Consider the following 22,118-nt stretch of genomic DNA (forward strand, 5'->3'; position numbering starts at 1 on the left):
AGGACTGTGCCCTGGGGACTTTCACATGCTCTCCCTCTGCGTCCCCTATTTCTCTAGCACAGACCTCACCCTCTCTGGGAGGCTCTCCCTGACCCAGTCGGGATTGGGTGCCTCTTCTTGGCCATGTACAAAGGTGGACCTGTCTCTCAGGTCAGGGAGTCTTGGCATTGCATCCCATGCCCTACAAGCCGCAGAGCCTTACATGGCATGGCTGGGCTCCCAACTCTACTGTGGGGCTCCTCTGACAGCAGAAGCTTGATGAACATGGGCTACATGAGCAAATGGAGAAACTAATATTTATTAGCACATTAGCCTGAAAATCACTTTCACAGACAAATGTCCCCCACCATCCAGATCTGTTTGATTCCTAGGTTCAGACAGTGAGAACAGTGGTAACAAGGGCAGCATGACCTGAATCTGCTACTTCTTGTGTTGATACCAAGTACTGAGAATGCAGGTGATAAACTAGATCAATGATCTCTTTTGTTAATCTTCTAGTTAGTAAGTAAGAGAGCAAGTGTCACCTGCACTTCAGTGCATTTCACCTCTGCAGTAATCCTCTGAGGTATTAACATCCCCGTGGTAAATGGTGCTCTGTGTTCAGAAATGTTGAGAGCTCTGCCGAACCACGCCCAGCATGTGAATGGTAAAACTAGACCTGGACCTCAGCCAGGATGCTCGCTCCCTCTGTGCCCTCTACAGAAACCTGAGATTGTCTAAGAACAGCAGCAGGAAGGCCTGAATTTTCTGATAAAGCCTGATTTTAAATGGTTTCCCTATTATACTTGCAAGTGCCCTCGAACTTATCAGGCCCTGGTTCAGTTCCCCCTTGGAGAACATGGTTTCCACCTGTCCAAGGCCCAGCCCAGGCAGACATGAGTATTATCTATCAGGTACTTCAGACACTGAGCTCCATGAAGACTCATCCCTGAAACCACCGCCATCCACCCTTGGTGCCATGCTGCCTGTCTTATCCCTACCACCCATGCCCACAACAGACCCTTTTCTCCTAGGAAACCAGGGGCATCCTGGGGAAGCCTTTCCTCTTTCCCTGGCCTCCCAGCATTCTGGGGTCCAAGCTGACAAGGAATGGGGAAAGCTCAGGGCTGGGAGGGCTCCCTGACCAGGGTAGGGCTGGGGGACAAAGCATCCAGACTCTGACTGAGCCATTTCACTGAACACCACGGGAAAGTTGGCAGCATAATTGACTCCTGCACCTGTGAAAATGTAGGTCCGTGTTTCAAAGCAAATAAAAAAGCATGACCATCTGAGGGAAAGAAAGAAGGGAAGCAATTACAAAACATAGATTAAATAACCAGCAGATAACAAGCCAAGTAATAAGTATCAACACATGGAGATAAAGGAAAACAAGTCAGTGGCTTGCAACTGCTTCCCAAACTTGTCAGGAGGACCCCTCCTTCTTGATGATGGCCAGCGGAACGCTGCTCCATCTCTGGGACCTGCTCACTCTTCTCTCTGCCCTGTGCTTGCAGCTGTCTCAACCCAGGCTATTCCCTGTCCCGGAGGGAGTAGCGGCTGGCCTCTGCCACAGGCTGTGTGGGCTTAGGTGCAGTTTGTGGGTGTTAGGAGGAGACAGCACTTGAGGGTGCAGTGGGAGCTCTGAGACCCCCAAGACTTCTGCTGGGGTTGTTAGCCTTGGACAGCGTTAGCATGAAGTCCTCCAAAACCCCATGTCCAAAACCCCCACTTGAATGGAGTTGTCTCAATATTGTTACAGCTTTGCTCCTTTCACTGGCAATTTAACTGCCAGAAGGGAAAGGCCAGAGAGGGTTCTGGAAGGTGGGCAATAATCTTTGTCAGTACACCTACATCTGGAGTTGGTTCTGTTGGTTCCCTGTTAACCTACTGTGTGGCCTTGAGTAAGTTAGTTAACTTTTCTGGGCCTCAGTTTCCCCTCAGTAAGACAAAGGTTTCACAAGATGATCTTTCTGACAGCAGGAGTCAAGCAACAAAGGAAGGTTTCTTGTCTGCTCAGTGGATGAGGTGCAAAGCGGACAGAGCCCAGGAGGCAGACCACCCTTTTCCTCCTCGAAGGACTGAACAAGCCATGTGAGGTGTGTCACCTGAGGTTCCCCCCAAGCTGGTTGCCACGTCATCATCCCTGCATCCCTCACTCAATCACCAGCATCCTTCCAACCTACCTGGGTGACAGCTGAGTGATAGCTGGGGGCCTTAGCTGGGTGGCTTAGGGGGTGACAGTGAAATGCTTGGTTGGGGGGTTCAGCTGGGTGACTTAATGGGTGACTGGCTGGGTGGATTATCTGGGTTGTTTAGTGGGCGACTTAGTGGATAACTTAGCTGGGGGGTTTAGCTGGGTGGCTTAATGGGTATCTTAGCTGAGTGGCTTGGCTGGGTGACTTAGTAGGTTACTTGGCAGGGTGACTTGGCTGGGTGACCTGGATGGCTGACTTAGTGGGTAACTGACTGGGTGACTTGGCAGACACTCAAACCTTCTGTGCTTTCTGTTCTCACCTGTCCAACAAGGACAAGAATACCTATCTTCATTGACTTCACTGGTATGTTGTAAGGAACCATCAGGAGCATAGACATGAAAAATATTTACAAATATAAAAATACTAGCTGAGAAGAGGGAGGAGCCAAGATGGTGGCATGAATAGGGCAGCAGAAATCTCCTCCCAAAACCATATACATTTTTGAAAATACAACAAATACAACTATTGTTAAAGAGAGACCAGAAGATATAATACAACAGTCAGGCTACATCTACACCTGCAAAAACCCAGTGCCTCATGAAGGGGGTAAGACAGCCACAGCCTGGTGGGACCCGAGCACACCCCCCACACCAGCTCCCCGGCAGGAGGAGAGGAGTTGGAGCAGGGAAGGAGTGGGAGCCCAGGACTGCTAAATACCCTTATTTATCCCAGTCATCCGCACTGGGAGCACAGACACACAGTGTGTGGTGTGTTGGATACTTGGGAAATGGAACTGTAAAACCTGGGAACGGCTTCCCACAGCTGACACTACTGGGACAAAAGAAAAGCGAGTGCTTTTTGAAAGTCTTAAAGGGACAGGAGCCTCACAGCTGGATAGAAGCATCTCAGCACACTCAGCCCAGCAGCTGGGAATCCCAGGGAACTCCAGGTGCCCTAACACCCTGGGCAGCAGTGCAGGCTCTGAGGCCCCTCATGGCGATAAACAGCCTCCCACCTGTTCCCCTTCTGGTATGGCCCTGCCATAGCGGTGCAGCAGCCTGAGACTGGCCAGGATCACATCAGCTGCGCAGAGCCTCCCCCCACAGCTGCCGAGGCCAGACTCAGAGACCCCATTGACATGCAGCTGCCCAGCACAAGCCACTAGGGGTTGCCGTTCTTGCAGGAGAGGAAGGTAAAGAGCAAGTGGGAAGGGACTTTCTTCTCCCAGCTGATACATGCACCAACTGCTCATGACTACTTATATCGCCATGAAAAGGCAGGAGAATTTGATCCAGACCAGAATCACACAGACATCCCCTGAGAGGGAACCTGGGGAGATAGATTTAACCAATTTTCCTGAAAAAGAATTCAAAATGAAGGTCTTAACCATGCTGATGGAGCTGCAGAGAAAAATGCAAGAGATAGTGGATAAAGTTGGGAGGGAGAATACAGAAATAAAACAATATCTGGAAGAACTTAAAAGCAGAATGGACGAGGTGCAAGAGTCCATTAATGGAATAGAAACCAGAGAACAGGAACACAGAGAAGCTGATGCAGAGAGGGATAAAAGGATCTCCAGGAATGAAAGAATATTAAGAGAACTGTGTGACCAATAAAAATGGAACAAAATTTCCATTATACGGGTACAAGAAGAGAGAAAAAAGAGCTAGAAAGTGACTTTGAAGAAATAATTGCTGAAAACTTCCTCAAACTGGGGGAGGAAATAGGTGCTCAGACCACAGAAGCACACAGAAGTCCCAATAGAAGGGACCCAAAGAGGACACCACCAAGACACATAATAATTAAAATCGCAAAGATCATGGACAAGGACAGAGTATTAAAGGCAGCTAGACAGAGGAAAAAGATCACCTACAAAGGAAAACCCATCAGGCTATCATCAGATGTCTCAACAGAAACCTTACAGGCCAGAAGAGAATGGCATGATATATTTAATGCAATGAAACAGAAGGGTCTTGAACCAAGAATACTGTATCCAGCAGGATTATCATTTAAATATGAAGAAGGGATTAAACAATTCCAAGACAAGCAAAAGTTGAGGGACTTTGCCTCCCACAAACCACCTCTACAGGGTATTTTAGAGGGACTGCTCTAGATGGGAGCACTCCTAAGGCTCCCAGAGAAATGTCACCAGAGAAAATAAAATCACAGCAAAGAAAGCAGACCAACCAAATACTAACTAAAGATGAAAAATAAAATCAACTACCCACAAAAGCAGTCAAAGGAAACACAAAAGAGCACAGAACAAAACACCCAACATATGTAGAATGGAGGAGGAGAAATAAGAAGGGAGAGAAATAAAGAATCACCAGACAGTGTTTATAATAGCTCAATAAGCAAGTTAAGTTAGACAGTAAGATACTAAAGAAGCTAACCTTGAACCTTTGGTAACCACGAACCTAAAGCCTCCAATGGCAATAACTACATATCTTTTAATAATCACTCTAAATGTTAATGAACTGAATGCACCAATCAAAAGACATAGACTAATAGAATGGATATAAAAAAGCAAGACCCATCTATATGCTGCTTAAAAGAGACTCACCTCAAACCCAAAGACATGCACAGACTAAACTCAAGGGATGGAAAAAGATATTTCATGCAAACAATGCGGAGAAAAAAGCACGTGTCGCAGTACTAGTATCAGACAAAATAGACTTCAAAACAAAGAAAATTACAAGAGATAAAGAAAGACATTACATAATGATAAAGGGCTCAGTCCAACAAGAGGATATAACCATTATGAATATATATGCACCCAACACAGGAGCAGCAGCATATATGAAACAAATACTAATAGAATTAAAGGAGGCAATGCATTCACTTTAGGAGACTTCAACCTAACACTCACTCCAAAGGATCCACAAAACAGATCCACAAAACAGAAAATAAGTAAGGACACAGAGGCATGAATAGCACACTAGAACAGATGGAACTAATACACATCTATAGAAATCTACATCCAAAAGCAACAGGATACACATTCTTCTCAAGTGCACATGGAACATTCTCCAGAATAGACCACCTACCAGGCCACAAAAAGAGCCTCAGTAAATTCAAAAAGATTGAAATCCTACCAATCAACTTTTCAGAACACAAAGGTATAAAACTAGAAATAGATTGTACAAAGAAAGCAAAAAGGCTCACAAACACATGAAGGCTTAACAACATGCTCCTAAATAATCAATGGATCAATGACCAAATTAAAATAGAGATCAAGCAATATATGGAAACAAATGACAACAACAACACAAAGCCCCAACTTCTGTGACATGCAGCAAAAGCAGTCTTAAGAGGAAAGTATATAGCAATCCAGGCATAATTAAAGAAGGAAGAACAACCCCAAATGAATAGTCTAACATCACAATTATTGAAATTGGAAAAAGAAGAACAAATGAGGCCTGGAAGATCATGGCAGTAAGAAAAAGGTCATTCTATCTTTATATAATTTTCATTATGAATGTCCTTTGCTTTTCCAAGATTGAGTATGGCAAAAACTCATCAGACATGAAGAAACAGCTGGATATGGGGATTTTTTATTGAGAAGAGTGGTCCAAATTCAGGGTGTTGACATGAAGTAAAATAGACCTTGAATAGAGTTGCTTGAAGAAGCTGCTCTACCACCACTTGCAAAGACAAGCATCCAGTGGATGAAACTTCATTGGCAGCAGTGTCAAAAGAGATAATGGTGTCTGGGAGGAAGAATAAGCTGTTTGTCATCAATAATGTGGACTCAGCAGGTCCCGTGGCAGCACCGCAGGTTGTGAAGGCTCTGAGGTGTACACGTGCCCACACTTAGGGAGCCTCCACATGTAAGAGAAGCGGGCTACCAAAACATCCCCCTGGATTAGTGTGCAGGGAAACTGCAGCACCCGGAAGCCTTAGCAGAATGCAGGGATGCAGGGCTCGGTGGTGCAGAGTTATCCAGTGAGGGTCCACCTGAAGAAAGGGCCTGAACATCAGGATCCTGAGCTGCGCATGCTGTGCTGAGCAAGAGGCGCTTCTTGGCCGGGGCCTGGTCAGTCAGCTCCTGAGTCCCCTGCTCCCGAGGACGACGGCCAGGACCACGCCTGCCAGTTGGGTGGAGACCCAGGTGAGATGGGTCCTGGGTTGTCAGCAGGGCTGAGCCATGCTCCAGGGACCGACAAGTGGCGTCCCTGCCCTGAGCCACAGAGGGAGGAACAGAGGCCTGCACATGGCGCCGAGATGCGGGCAGCCTAGGGGCGCGGCGGTGACCCCCTCGCCCCAAAGCCACATGCCTGGCAGGGCTCAGTGAGCGGCGGGGCGGCAGGTCCCGGAGGCCCAGTGCGGCTCTCCTGGTTGCCCACAACTCCTTCCATGTGCCCAGCTCTTGGCTGCCCGTTGCTGCAGGTGCCACATGGTTCACTGCCTCCCGGTCCTGCCCACGCTTCCAGAGCTCATAGCGCTCAGGCTGCAGGGTGCGCACGAAGACATCAATGGGAAAGCTGACCCTGGCCTCCCCGCAGCTGCACTGAGAGGCCACTTTGCCATAGTTGATCCAGCGCGGCATGGCAAAGTTGGTGGCCTCCGCGCAGTTGAAGCCATGGTTGAAGCCAGCGTGGTACCCGTATGGAAATGTCACTATGAACTCACCAGCCTCCTGTGTGACCCGACTGAAGGGGATCCTGTTGTCCCTGAGGACAGTGGGAGAGATGAGGGCCACCTTGTGCCGCAGGAAGGCCCCACAGCTCTGGGCACTAGCCGGGAAGAGCTCCTTGGCCAGGTGTTCCAGGCGCCAGCCATGCTCCGGGGGCACTGCATACCACGTTTTAGGCTCCCCGAAGTGCATATAGTTGATACTGTACAAGTCCATGTCCTCCGTGTGCCACGCGAACGTGGTCTTCCACATCCCAAAGTACAGGTAGGGTGTGTTGACGCCTTCGATGACCACCCCACACTCCTGCTCCAGCAGATCCTGAATGGTTCCCAGGTGTCTGAGGTTCCACTGCTTGGTGTTTTTAGCAAATAAGGAGCCGTTGACGTCAGCGCCATAGATTGGTGAACTGTAGAGCCGGGTTTTCCAGAATTTTCGCTCCAAATCGTCAAAATCTGAGTGTGGTGGTGCCTGATATTTAGCACTATTCGCCAGGTCACGATACTCCCCGACCGTCGTGGCCTTCTTCTTTTTGGAGTATTGAGTGAACACACCAGCCCTACCCAGGACGTACTGCTGGAGGGGAGAGGGGATTAGGATGTCACCGATGTCATCGTAGGTCTTCCTGGCTTCCCACCCCTTGGGGGGGATTATCTTGGCCACACCTGCTCGGTGTGCACCTTGAGATTCCATATAAATAATATATTTCTCAAAATCATTAAACTCTTCTTCAGTTGGGTAGAAGGTCATGATTCTACAACTTGGGTTCTGGGTACAGTTTGCCTGAGACATCATGGCTTCCATAATGAAGAACAAACAAACTCTCAGGTCTTCAGGTGTGGTCTGGATAGTTGAGCATGGTGGAAAATGCTATTATTCCAAAATTGGTTTGAGTGTCTTTGAGTCAGCAGGAAACACCTCTGGACTTTGGTGTAAATGAGATGATGTTTTGGGGCTTGCTGATTCACCAGGAGACGGCCCCCTGGGCAGAAGCTGATACAGGAGCTGAACGTGCAACTCTGTGATGTTCCTCAGCTGACACTGGGGTTTGTTCTCTGAGGCCTCCTGACTCAACCAATCCTGGGTGTACGGTGTTCCAAATGTACTGTCTTCAGTACAGTGTTTAAAACAAAACCTAGAAGAAAGAATACAAAAGCTTGAACATTAATGTTTGGAGGAAGTTATTCAGGAGCTACAAGTAAAATACCATGGGATCCCACCATGGGATATTATCCCACACTCAAAGGAAGGCTAAAATTTTATAAGATTGACAATGTAGGATGTGGTGTTGATGTAGAACAATGGGAATTCACATACCCTCATAGAAAGAATGGAAATCACACTTTGGGGAACTATTTAGACAGTATCTACTAAAATTGAACTTATGCATGTATAAGACTGGACATACGCATGTGCCATGATTCAACGGGTACCACATGTCTAGGTAATCTGTATTGCTGTGCATGGAAACTCACCTCCATTAATGCTCATAACAATATTATTTCTAGTAGCAAATACTGGAGACAACCCAAATGTCCATCAACAGTAGAATGGACATACACTGTGGCACAGTCCTACAATGGAATACAATAGAGCACTGCAAATTACATGAGCATATAGGGATAATTTTGCACACATAATACTGGGCAATATTATCCAGACCTAAAAGAATATCAAATCCATTATTCCAATTTTACATGAAATTTCATCTTTTTATATAAGTATATATATAAAGAAGGAGGTAAAGTAATCTATGTTAGAAGTTAGAGCAGTGGTTACCTTTGAGAAAGAGAGGTTGTGAGTGGGAACGTGAGGGGGTCTCTGGAGAAACATTAATATTTTGTTTGGAATCTAGGTGCTGGTTACACAGCCATCAGAATAGCTAATTGTTATCATTCATCTGGCAGTTATGATTTTCACAAATTTCCATATGTTTATTTAAAAACAGAGTTTAAAGAAGCACTGAAGACTAAGAGACATATTTCATTGTATTAAAAGAAAAAGGAAGAATGAAAATAAATGAACTAAACATTTGATTGAAGAAGCTAGGAAATGGGAGAAGGAGGAGTAAAGAAATAAGAAAGAATAAAGATGAAATTAATGAAAATAATACATACAAAACAGAAGGATGATGGCAAAAATGTCATTTGAAGAGAGTAAGAAATGCAACAAACCATAAGCATAACTGCTAAGAAAGGATAGAAAGTGGAAATAAACAATACTAGGAATTAAACTGTGCATAGATCTAGTAATATAGTAGAGAATTTTTCTAAATCTCAAGAGGATCTTATGAGCATCTCACATCAACATTTTCAACAAATAAGAAGACAATTTTCTAGAGAGAAAACATACATAAAATGAATCCAAGTAAAACAAGAAAGCTCCAATATCCCAAATAAGAATCTGGATCAAAGCATGACTCTTAAAAAACCCTGAGACACACATTTATAGGTGAACCTAGCAAATTTTTAAGAAAACAACTGATTATACAAATCTTTCATGCTATAGAAAAGGTTGTAAAGTTACTCAGATGAGGCTATCTGATTGCCAAGCTGGAAAAGGACAACAGAAAATAAAGCATAAATGAAAGCTTGCTAAGTAGAATATTATCTAACCAATAAAGCAAAATGCTAAAAGAATAATATATCATGATCAAATAGACTGTATCTCAGGAATGCAAGGATGATTCAGCATCACAAGATCTAATGATATAATCAGATATTAATGAAGGAAATGAAAAATAACATCAGCTCATAGGTACCAAAAAATGATTTCATAAATTGAACATTCATTCATGATTTGAAAACTCTTTACTTGAAAACCATTCAGAAAAATTTCTACAGTAAGATAAAGTGTTTCAATGTAAAAACAAAGAGCAAGTGTCCTTAACAGTGAAACAAGAGAAACGTTCTCTTGTTTAAGGTAGAAAAACAAGATACATCAGCAAACTCTCTTATTAGCATGATCTCAAGTGGTCCTTTCTTATAATTTCCTACTTTTTCCCCTCTACAAATAATCTGTTTTCACCTTAAACTTTGGACATGCTGCCTCCATCTAACTTAGAATCCTTCCACTGTTCTGAAGGTCCCTGCATGATCTGGGCCGCCATCAGCCCTTCCCCAGGCTTTCTCCTGTTCCTGGCTGGGTCTCCTACCCCTTCAAGGCTGAGCTTAGATATGATCTTTTCAGTGAGGTCTCCTCTGGTAGTTGTTTAGGATAAAATTAGTGATTATTTTCTCTCAAGAAAACATATACACTCTTCTCAAGAAAACCTCGCCAAATGAAACATACTGCTGATCAGGATTTATAGGTCTCTTCAAAATTCTAATCAAATCAGCCGCACCCCAATTCCATCAATCCCAGTCTAATCACAACTGAATCCAATCAGCTATTCAACCAGCTCTTTCAATAGAAATACCCTTCCTTGTTCTAGTAAGTGGCATCCTTTTCAGTGTTATCAGCCCACAAAACATTGGAGTTCTGCCTGAATTTTTTTCTCTGAGATTTCTTATAAGAAAATAGAAAGGGAAAAGAGGACTGTCAACCCTCAACAAATCTGAAATCATATTTTAAAAATAAAAAAACTTGTAAGCTCAAACAAATGGCTTACATCCACAGCCAGAGTTACAGAGACTAGAGCTCAGGTCTGCAGCAAGCATTGGTTTGATACAGTCTTACAAAAGCCACTAGCAAGGGCCAGAGAGAGCAAGCCTGTCCTTTGCCCCAGAAAGCAGCCCCAAAGGAATGAGAGACCTCGGAATAAAAGACTCACTTGTTAAGAGGCAAAACATGCCTACTCCTGTCATAAGTTGGTGTATGAAATCAGAGACTTCCTAGAGATTCTGAATCCACTTGGAGTCACCTTACAGAATTATTGGGAATTTGTGAATTACTGGTTCTGGACAAATTCTCTGAAAATTTGTCAGAAACCTAGAGCAGATCCAGGTTTGTGGGGTCTGAAGATAATACAAATGTCAGGGCCTTCTTAGGAATGGAAAGATTTCCCTGGGAAAGCTGCCAGGATGGGAGGGAAAGTCGAAAAGAACACGGTGGTCTGGGCACAAAACACCGTTGGTGCTGCGGGGTCTGCACAGAGCCATGGGGAGATGAAAGTCAGGCCAAGGAAATGGGGTGAGGGGGAGCTCCCAGGAGGAGGGAACCCCATTCCCTTCAGAGGTCCAGCCATTTAATTTTCCTCACCCTGTTGTCTCCCCAATAAGACTTCAAAAGATCAGCTTGCCTGCCACAGTGCAAAATAGCAACACCCCCTATACTTCCTGTGGTCCCCAAGCATCTGTCTTTCCTTATTGAAGGTCCATTCAGATGAAAGGAAGCTGGGGCTGGGGCCCATTCTGCTACTACTACTGCCCCCAGGGGTGTTGCCAGTTTGGCTTCTTTGACTAAATATAATCCCTTCTTCCTTTGGGTCTAGGGTTTGGGGCAAAAATAACAAAGGGAGGACTTGCTCTCTGTGACCCCTGCTGGTGGCTTTTGTAAGAGTGTGTCAAACCAATGTTTGCTGCAGACATGAATACTAGTGACAGGGACCCTTGAAGTGAGCAGTAAGTGACCTCTGCCTTAGCTGGACCCTCATGCACCAAAGAATCTGCAAAACGTGGGATAAGGAGGATCAATACACTCTTCTCCTTTTTCAATGTAAACATCAGAGGATGGAAGGAGGGTCACAGCTGGTGAAACTACCGCTGGGCTTTCTAGGACATATTGTAATTAAATGGAGGTGGAAGGAGATGATGACAATCTGGCTCATTCTTAGGGAGTATGAAAAATGCAATTTATTTAGACTCTAAAGAACACCATCTCCCTTTTCCCTTTTCCAGATATACCTAATGAAAACTCAGAGTTTGGGGATAGATTGTTATAAAAGAGCAACTTGTCCAAAAATGACCCTAGATATTCTCCCAGATGGATGGAAAATGCTCAAGTTCAGATTCCTGTGGGAACAGTGTCTTCCTTCCCATGGCTGGGGAACTGTACTGTCCAAAGGAACTTGAGATCCCCAGCTGCCTCCTAAAGCAGAGGGCTGCTGGCCTTCCCAGACAGCTCCTGTATATGGTGGCATGACTTCCAGGCTACTTGATTCCCCAAGTCTGTACATCCTTTTCCTGATAAAGTCGCTGTCACCAAAGCTCTATATGAAGGAAGAGCATTGGGGGAAGGGACCCCTCCCTTAGAACAAAACCCAAGACACGCTCAGGATTCCTCCTGAAAAAGGGATTCCTCTCTGTGGAATTCTGAAGAAATGGGAAGACTGTGTGACTTGTTTTGACACACAGTTACAATGGTATCAAGTCCTTAACTCATACTGTATAACATTGTGGCATTTATCCCCATACTTTGCACTACTATTGGCAACTCCACAATGGCCAATGACAGAATTATTCCCCATAGAGGAGGAGCATTTAAATAATAAGCTTGCAGCAGGGTTAGGGCTTTACCAGGCAGGTGTATTTCAGGGAGAGAGAAACAAGGGTACTGATGACTGGATGGAGGGACAAAATGGTGATTATAAGCATGGAAAATTAAATTTATCCTGCGTAAAAAAGACATGAGAACATGAGAGTAGAGATGGAGAATGAAAGAGTATTTGATTTGTGCGCTGAATTTCTCCATTAGGTCAAATAATTCTGTTAAAACACTGGGAAATGTAAGCTAGAAAGAGAATGGGATGCTTGAAACATTTTTGAACTCAGGACATTTTTTAACTATCTTATTGATGTCTTCAAATTTTCCCTTTCACTTCATGCTATTCAACTTTAAACTGCCCTCCTCTTCCACCATTATTCTCCCATATTTCCCTTCCATCTTTGTCCTTAAATTTCATCCTTTCTCAAGTACATCAACTTGATCTCATATCTTCCCTTACTGACCCAAAAAGAACCATCTTTTCCTCCACCTCTTGGAGTTCTTGTTTAGCACTTATAATTTATACCTTATATAATACGAACAGCAAGAGTCACCTTTACTTAGCACTTCCCTTTGCCAGGCCCTTTATGAAGCACTTTCTATATAATATCTCATTGAAAGCTCACAGCTAGTTTATGAAGTCGGCACTATTATTACGACTAATCAGTGGAGTAGAAAATGAAATGTAGAAAAATGTATATTTAATTCAACAGGTTGTGTCTCCATCTCTAGAACTTCTTCTGTTCTCTCCATGGTTATCTCTTCTGTTAAATTCCTTAAATCAAACCCTCCCCCTTATTCCAGGACACAGTCAATTAAATATCACAGTCATCTTTGTCTCTCTTAAATCATTAGTTATCAGTCTCTTTCCTGATTTAAGCTACCGTCTTCCCTCTCACCTTCATTTCAATTCCAAACATGTTGAAAACATGCATGAAAATAGTTTGTGTCCACAAACACATTTCCTCCCCTCTCTCACCTTCTGGTTCTGCCCCCACTTCTCTGCTGAAACTGATGGCTACAGATCAAGCTGTTCCCTCCCAAATGCCGCTTCAGGGGTTACACTTTATCTCTGTACATCCTTGGTTCATAGACACCTTCTTGCTCCTAAAAGGTCTCTGACCTCACAAATTAAATATTGCTCATATGAATATGTGCTCATAGGTTTTTCCCAGTTTGCCATTTAGTTTATAACTTTAATTCTATTTCATTTAAAGTGTTTTTGACATACATTTCCATATCTTATGGTGCTGTTTATCTTTTCCTTTGTAATGTCTTTCATGTCTTTTATATTCAGTAAGTTACTTCCCTGTCCAGAGGCAGGTAAGTATTCCTTCAAGGTTTTTTCTTTTTTGTACATTAATTTTATCTTTAATTCTAATTTTAATTATACCTTTCATTCTAACTGGTTTATTTTATTAATTTATTTTATTGTCTTGTGTGTATGGTGTGAGGAATAAGGAAGATGAAACTGGTCCACAGACCTCTATATATGACCTGTTTGCTGTCTGTTTTCTCTCTTTATGGAAGCTTATCGCTGTCCCAGTGTTCTTAAATTTTTTCAATCTCAAAATTCAGGTGCTTTGGTTTTAAGACATTTTTTAAGTTACTTCTTTGAAGACTTTCCTACATTTTTCCTATGCACATTAACTCTAAATCCTGTTATTTGGATATTGGACCTCATGGATTGGACCTTAATTTTTGTATCTTTTCTTCTCCCACTTTTCTATCCCTTTATCACTATAGTCTCTTTTGAAAAATCCCCTCATCTTTACCTCCCCAAACTCCTTCAATTGTGTCTTTTTCATTTCCCCTATCAAAATTTTAATTTCCAACAGGTCATTTCTGATCCCTTAGCTTTTTTTGTACCTTCCCCCACCCTTTTTCCTCTCAGTCTTATTGTCCTGTTCTTTTTTCACAGGTGCACTTCTTCAATCTCTCTGAAAATACTAAAATGTCAATGGCTTTGAAGTGTTTTTTCCCCCTGCATGGTCTTTTTCTTTGAAATTTCTTTTTACATTTTTTTTCAATTTGTTTTCTATCTTTCAGGTGTAAGGCTTTCCTCAAATGTCTGATGATCCTTAGTAGTTGGCTCATATATGAGTATAGCGCAAAAAAAGCTGATTCAAAACTGGGTGTATGGATAAGTTTGGTGATTGTGCTTCCCTGAATGGTGGTCTGCCGGGCTGCGTCTGGGTGAAGCTCTGACACCGGCATCTCTAAGAGCTGGTCATACGCAACAGTGAAGGGTCTTCCAATCTTCCTCCTGGGAGGGACAGGCCTGCTTCCCCACCACATGGAAAAAGATCCTGAAATTTCCAATGCCTAACTTGTGAAGCTCACTAAATCAATTTGTTTTCCCGATGACAAGCACACTGCCGATGGTTTCTGGAAGTCCTCAGTTCAGAGACTACCTTTTCCACTTGCTCTGGAAAATGAAACTTGGTTTTCCGTCAAGATGAGAGAGGAGTTTATCCTGCTACCAGAGAATGCGAGGGAGTCTGAGGCTCCAGCTGCTTCATAGACTTTCAGCGAATCTTCCTTAGCCTCCGTCCACATCCAGAGGAAGCCAGTGCCGGGAAATCCCAAGCCTTTTGGATTCTGTGGACAGTTGTGTTCCTGCTTAGCTTTTCTCACTGCCAGTTTAAGATTCAACTTTTTCAGGTTTGATAAATTGGTTTCTATGTGTCCATCTGTTTCAGATTTTACTACTATCTCCTTTCCTTACCGTATGCTCTCTTTGTAACATTCTTAAAACAAAAATCCTAGTACTGTCACTTCAGTGGAGTTGGATTGAGCAAAGTCAAAGATTGTGTCACCATCCTTTTCTCTTTGTTTTCCCAGATGTATCTTTCAATGGCTGCTTCCACAAACCCTTGGCTGCAAATGCTCCTACCCATTGTCTCTGACTCCATGTTCTCTTCCCCTCACTTCACTTTTCTTAGTTATAAACGCTGCCTTCCTGATATAGGTCCTACTTGAGGGACCCTTCCCTGCCAATCCTAGACCTTAGTGAGGACTCTGTCTTCCACATTCCATGAATACTATTTGCTTGGGCCATTTATTTGGTGCTTGATACAAATTGCTGGTGTGGGGGCTCTCCAGAATATTCCTTTCACCTCTAATGGGCACTTATCTAAAGTAATAAATTCCTTTCATGAGATGTGCATGCTTCTCTCTCTCCAAGGTATTTTCATGTTTCTGCCTCACAAGCTTCAACATTCCCTTCTTGATAAGCTACATGGAAAAGTTAAGATAAAAAGGTGACATTTTCTGTATACTTTATGCTCCAAAGTCCAATATTTGGTGTAGATTTCCTACTTAGGAACACCCAGGAATGTAGATATAAAGACTTCTGGCAAGAAGTGTCAGGCATGAACACCATAGAGTAATTGTGACATAGTCGGAAGAGCACAGATGAAATCATGACAAATATTGGAACTTGACCTTTAATTTTACTTGCTGGGAGGACATGTCCTTAAAATTAGCAACTTAAATATCACATTATGATTTCATAGTGACATAAATTAAGTTGAGCATGGTAATATGAACCTCATTAGTCTTCTCTATTTGCTTTCCTCTGTTACAGGGACACTTAGCAGTCACAGTGGTACCTGGAGCAGAGAGCAGCAGCAGCCAGAAGCCTTCTTGAGCCCCTTATCGCCAAGACACAGCCACGCTGTTGAGTTTGGAGGCAACATCTAATATATGCTTCTTTGAATTGTCAATACATTTTGAATACATTGCTTGAGTAGCACATAAGCCTCGTTCTTGAATTCTCCAAGAGATTCTGTAAATTACTTTAATGCTTAAAAAAAAAAACCTCTTATTTGCCTTAAAGTAGTGAATTCTACAGTATGCAACTAAAGAATCCTGAGCAATACACTGTCTCCCTCATTCCCATTCCTAAATTACTCTTACATATTTTACCTGTTTCTTTTGTTTTCCTAGTTTTTGCAGACTTTTCAGTTTTAGAGATTGTGGGCACTCATACCACAAAAGGCATGGGTTAAGTTCTGTTTCATCCTAACACAGAGACTTCTCCTGCCCCAGCCTGTCATGTAGATACAAAACTTTTTGGTTAAATCAAGTCTGAATTTTTACCATGTAAAATTAGTCTCAGCTGAATCAGATAGTGTGCTATGATTACACTGCCTTGCATGTACAAAATTGTATCTATCCTATATTTAATAATTTTTTTATTATGTCATTTGCTTGGCTTAATACACATTAACTTATTCCCAAATTCATTTCCACTAGTGTACACCTCTTCTAACTACATAAACCACACCAGGTACTAAATCAGATTTCTCTTTTAAAAATGTTCTGCCTGGAGCTTTCATATGCTTTCTTAAACCTGGATTGGCTAGTCTTTAGACTGTTGCAGAGCCTGCATCCTGGGGTTTGTTAACCATAATCCTGGGGATTCCCTTTCCCTCAATATTATGTTAGACCCTTGATTCCACGCATCTCTCTTCTTCCCTAGCGTATGCCCTTGTGTCAGTGAGCACATCCACCAGATGCATCTTCGGAAGCTTCATCAGAGATTATGAAGGAGCTCACAGAATCTCCAAGAGGATGGGGAAATAGGGTTTGGAGTCTGCATCCAGAAACAATATCCAAATTATCCAACGATCTATATTAAGGTATTCCTATACCTCCTGTGGTCAAATGCACCAAAGACCTTGAGCAAGGAACACTACGAACCAGAACTTATGCCACTATTGCCTCTGAAAGCCCAATCTCTCACCACCCTCTCCAGGAACAGATCCTGTACAAACTGGGTTTCCTCACATTTCCTCAAATTGAGGTTTCCATGGAAGTGTCTGACTGGAGGAGCCCAGGTCATATACCTACATATTTGCTGCAATAGAGGCTGGACAATTGAGTTCTGGCTTCAACATTGTCAAGGCAAGGGTCATAATGTGGGAATTTCCCAATATAAAAAGGGAATTCAGAATTATTGGCTGGTCACAAATATAATCACTGTCTAGTAAAGTTTGTGTGTCTGGAGTGTCTTTGTTCTAATTTTATACTTTTGGGATTCTGATGACATTGTTTCACTGAATTCTAGCTTCTAGAAATCCAAAACCAATTTGTTTTCTGATCCTTTTTGTGCAACCCACTTTGACTCTCTGCATAACTTTAGTATATTCTTTTGCTCTTTATTTTCTCACATTCAATCAAGATGATTGCTCTTATTTGTCAACAATAGTTCTAGAATTTCTGATGTAGAAACTCCTGTTCTTCATGGCTGAGAAATTTTCTTAAATAATTTCTTTGTATATTCCTTTCCACTCTTTTCAGTTCTTGCTCTGTGGAAATACATTTGGATATTAAACCTCTTAAACTGATCATCTAATTTTGTTATCTTTGCTCTATTTTCCATCTTTTTGTTCATTATATTTTATTTTCCAAGCTTTCTAGCAGTTCATTTCCAGAAATTCTTTTGTTCTCTGGATATTCCTTTTATTATAGATTTCTGATATTTTTCCATGGCTGCAGCTTTTCTTTTCTCTCTCTAGAAGTGTAAATTTTGGGGATTTTTTAAAAAAGATTCTTTTGTGCTCTATGTTGTATCTGTCTATTTCCTCTGAATCCACCCTTCCAGAATATTTTGGTTTCCTTTATGTTAAATGTTTTCCTCATATGTCCAGTTATTCTTGGGATATGTTTAAGAGTCAAGCATTATAGAGTTGATTTCCTATGTAAGCCTGGTCGGCTTCACAGAGAGTGCTCTGACAAGGAGCCAGTCATTTCTTTTGCAGCTGGGGGCAACTGTCAGTCTCTAGAGGGAAGAGTATAATAAAAAGACTTTAAATGTATGCATCTGTCTCATTTGAAATTAGGGCCCAGGAATTTATGCTGTCTTAATTTTTTGTTCTTCAGACACATTAAAAATAGCAAAAATAGAATATATAGCAAAAACCTGCATTCCAACCAGCCCAGAATTAACATCTTTATATTGCCATGTTTGCTTCAAATGGTTTTTAAAAATAGCTTTATTGAAATGTAACTGACATAACAAAAATATCACACACTCTAAGTGTACAATTCAGTAAATTTTGGCAAATATTTTCTCTCAGTCTGTGGGTAATCTTTTCACTTTCTTATGTCTTTTGAAGTGCACAAGTTTTAAATTTTGATGAAGTCCAATTTATCAATTTTCTTTATTGCTTGTGCTCTTGGTCTTTTATGTAATAAATTATTGCCTAGTCAAGGTCATGGAGATATATGCCTGTGTTTTCTTCTAAGAGTTTCTGGTTTTAGCTTACATTTGAGTCTATAACCAATTCTGGCTTCATTTTTGTGAATGGCATGAGGTAGAGATCCATGTTCATTCTTCTGTAGGTAGATATCCATTGATTCAGCAGCAGTCATTGAAAAGACTGTTATTTCCCTGTTGTCCTGAAACCTTTGTTAAAATAATTGACCACAAATGTAAGGGTTCATTTCAGACTCTCAATTCTATTCCATTCAACTACATAGCTATCCTTATACCAGTGTCTTATTATAGTTTTGTATAGTTTTGTATATTAAAGTTTTGAAGTGGAGACGTGTGAGTCATCCACATTTTAAAATTCCTTTTCAAGACTGTTATGGTTATTCTGAGTCCTTTATGTTTACATATCAATTTAAGATCAGCTTTTAATTTCTGCAGGTTAGGGGTGGGGAGTCAGAGGAAAAATAGAGATTACACTGAATCCATAGATCAATTTGGTGAGTATTGCCATCTTAACAATATTAAATCTTCTGATCCATGAATATGGAATGCTTTTCCATTTATTTAGCTCTTCTTTAAGAGTGTTTCATAATTTCTACAGTAGAAGTGATGTACTTTTTTGTTTATTCCTAAACATTTATTTTTTTGATGCTATTGTGAATGGAATTAACTTTGCAGAATTTTCATTGTGTATAGAAAGCAATTGATTTTTGAATAATGATCTTGTATCCTGCAATCTTACTGAACTTGTTTATTAGGTCTAGCAGTTTGTTCATGGTTCCTTAAGATTTTCTCTACATAAAATGATTTCATGTATAAATATAGTTTTATCCTTCCTAATTTGGATGCTTTTTATTTCTTTTTGTTGCCTAACAGCCCTGACTAGAAGCTCCAGTGTAATGCTTAATAGAACTAGTGAGAACAGACATCCTGAAGGGTCTTGTCCCTGCAGCAAGTACTTTTAAATAGAAGAAATAAATACTTCCAGTGAAGAAGTTCCTTTCAGATTCAAACACAAATCCTAATTTTTTTCTCCTCCTTAGCATCGTGAATGAGGTGCACTTTTTGTGGATGTTTTTGTGTGTGCATGTGCATTATATACTAATCCAGAGTATTGTATTGTGCATCTATTTTTATTTTATATAAATGATTTCATACTAAATATGTTAACACTTCTGCAATTTTTAAATTCAACACTAACAGATTCAAGATATATTTATATATACCTATTTATACATACCTACATATATAGTCTGTCATAAGAATATATTTTATTGATGTATTTCTCTATTGTGGAGTATTTGGATTAGTTCCAGTGTTTTACTATGAACAATGCTACATTCAAAATCTTTTGTATGTGTCCTTGTAATTATATGTGATAATTTACCTAAGGTAGATCTTCCTAAGTGTTATTTCTATGTGGTATAGAAATTATATCACCATATTTTTTGGTAGTATAGAAATAATACAAATTACATTTTGTATATTGTTATGCAATGTCAAGTTGCTTTACCTACTGATTTTCCTAATTAACACACTCACTAGCAGAGAAGGAGTTTCTTTCTCCACACCGCAGATGTACTTGATGTCAAATTTCTGGTTGTTGGTGATTTGATTGGCAAAATAATTTATCTCCTTTTATATGAATATGTTGCCTGTTTCCTGGTGATGTGCATTTTCATAGATTTAATGGTCTTTTCTGGGTTTTAGTTTTGTAAATTACTGGTTATATACTTCATTTTTTCAGTTAAATTGTTTTTTTCTGATTTATAAAATTTTCTAAATATTTGGGATACTAATTCTCTATTTATTGTATTGTAGCAAATATATCATCCCATGCCACCAACTTCACTTGGATTTATGGATCTTAATTATTTTGAAAAATTAAGCATAATAATTTATTCATCTTTTCCATTGTGATTTGTTCCCTTCCTGTTTAAGTAATCCATTCTTCCATGAAGTCACAAAGATTCATTTTCATTGTTTTCTTTGTTTTACCCATTTAGAATTGTGTTATTGTTGGGAGGTAAGTATCTGTGTGGTTATTGTTAGGATTTTTGGTAGAAATCTAATTGTCTACCACCATTTTCCCCACTGAGTTGGAATACTCCACTCTTGTATGCCAAGTTCAAATATGAGCATGGATCTCTTTCTAGACTCTTCATTTAAATCCATTATTTGCCCATTTCTGTGCCAAAACTATAGTTTTAATTTAATTAAGTAGCTTTACACTTGGTATTGATACTCGGTAAGGCAAGTCCCCATGTCTTTATTCATCTTTAAAATTAGTAGAGCTAAACGTCAGTATTTATTTTAGAATAAATTTGTCAAGTTCCATAAAAATCCTACTGATCTGAACTGAAATTGCATGCAGTTAAAATAAATTTGGTGGTGGACATAGCTCCCATATTGGGCATTCCCATCAATTAATTGGTATATTCCTCCATTTATTCAGATCTTATATGTGTTTATAAAGTTTCAGAATTTTACCCATAATGATAATGTATGTTTCTTTAGATATATCCTTAGGAATTTTATAATTTTTGAGTGCTTTGTAAATGGATACATTTTCTATTAATTTTTATTATTTATTGATCTTATATCTCTTTTCAAACCTTATACTTATTTCCTATTAGTTTGCAAGCTTGGACTTGACTCTAAAGTTTTCCATATAGATGATATTTTCTGGAAAAAAGGCAAAAATTATTACCTCTTCTTTTCCAATAGTCATAGCTCTTATTCTTTTTCTTTCTTTCTTTCTTTCTGTAGCTGGGTGGGAATGGCAGTCTTATATAATTAGATACAATCTCCAGTAAAATGTTGAATGTTGACTTAGTAGAAATTATACCCTCATTTCAGACTTTAACAAGTGTGGCTCTCACATTTAACATTAAGTTACATCCTATCACTTATCACCTTAAGACACACTTTTAAGACTACCAGGGACCAAGACAAATCAGACATCAATCAGGACTCTACTAACTCATCAAGTAGTTGAAAAACAACAAAGAATACTTGAGCAAGGCAATCTAAAAATTGATCTAATGGGCATATATTGAACTTCTGTAGTCCCAAACTGTAGTATCAAAATTTTTTCAAGTATTTCTTAAATTTCACAAAATTGACTATAAAGCTGTGGCTGTAAAACAAGTTTTAACAAATGTAAGAGGATGGAAAGCAGGTTCTCTGACTATAAAATAAAGTTATAAATTGCTTTTAAAAAGATAACTAGAAAAATCCCCAATTTTATAAAATTAAAAATGCATTCTAAATAAAACTTTAACTAGAAAGAAGTAAAAATGGGAATTAAGAAATACTTTAAATGAGAGCAAATATTCTATGTTCTGAAACCTGCGAGATGTTGGTAAGCAATAGTAAAAGGGAGATTTATAGGCTTAAATAAATATCTAAGAAAAGATAGGAGGCTGGAAAATTAAATTAGCTAAGCATCTAACTTGTCTGGAAGTTAGAAAAAGAACACAGCAAAGAAAGTAGAAGAAAGAAAGTAATAAAAAGAATACCAGGATTGATGAAATAGAGAGGAACAAAAGTAAAAGTTGGCTTTTTGAAAAGTCAAAATTGACAAACTTCTGGTGAAAATGGGAAAGACCAGAGATCAAAGTCACACTCATACCGGAAAAGATAAAGCATCATCACTACAGAT

The 22,118-nt window shown here is 40.4% G+C and overlaps 2 protein-coding genes across 2 annotated transcripts in view; one reads left to right on the top strand and one right to left on the bottom strand.

Annotated features, from left to right (window-relative positions):
• The window catches only part of LOC140849988 (uncharacterized), a 50,789-nt gene extending 31,043 nt beyond the window's left edge, over positions 1–19,746 (top strand). Inside the window, exons 3-4 of the mRNA XM_073239405.1 lie at positions 14,281–14,895; positions 15,821–19,746. The gene's annotated coding sequence lies outside the window, so the exon portion shown is untranslated. The remainder of the gene's footprint in view (positions 1–14,280; positions 14,896–15,820) is intronic.
• LOC140849987 (lysine-specific demethylase 4D-like) lies at positions 3,191–13,121 on the bottom strand. Its single transcript, XM_073239402.1, has one exon. It carries the CDS (start codon positions 7,609–7,611, stop codon positions 6,040–6,042), a length of 1,572 nt encoding a protein of 523 aa, XP_073095503.1. The 5' UTR covers positions 7,612–13,121; the 3' UTR covers positions 3,191–6,039.
• Positions 19,747–22,118: the final 2,372 nt, after the last annotated feature.

The sequence above is a fragment of the Manis javanica genome, chromosome 6 (assembly GCF_040802235.1).
Source record: "Manis javanica isolate MJ-LG chromosome 6, MJ_LKY, whole genome shotgun sequence".
In the NCBI taxonomy this organism is placed as follows: Eukaryota; Metazoa; Chordata; class Mammalia; order Pholidota; family Manidae; genus Manis; species Manis javanica.

Coding starts and splice junctions, on each gene's coding strand:
- LOC140849987 (XM_073239402.1), bottom strand. CDS start 7,611: ATGGAAGCCATGATGTCTCAGGCAAACTGTACCCAGAACCCAAGTTGT.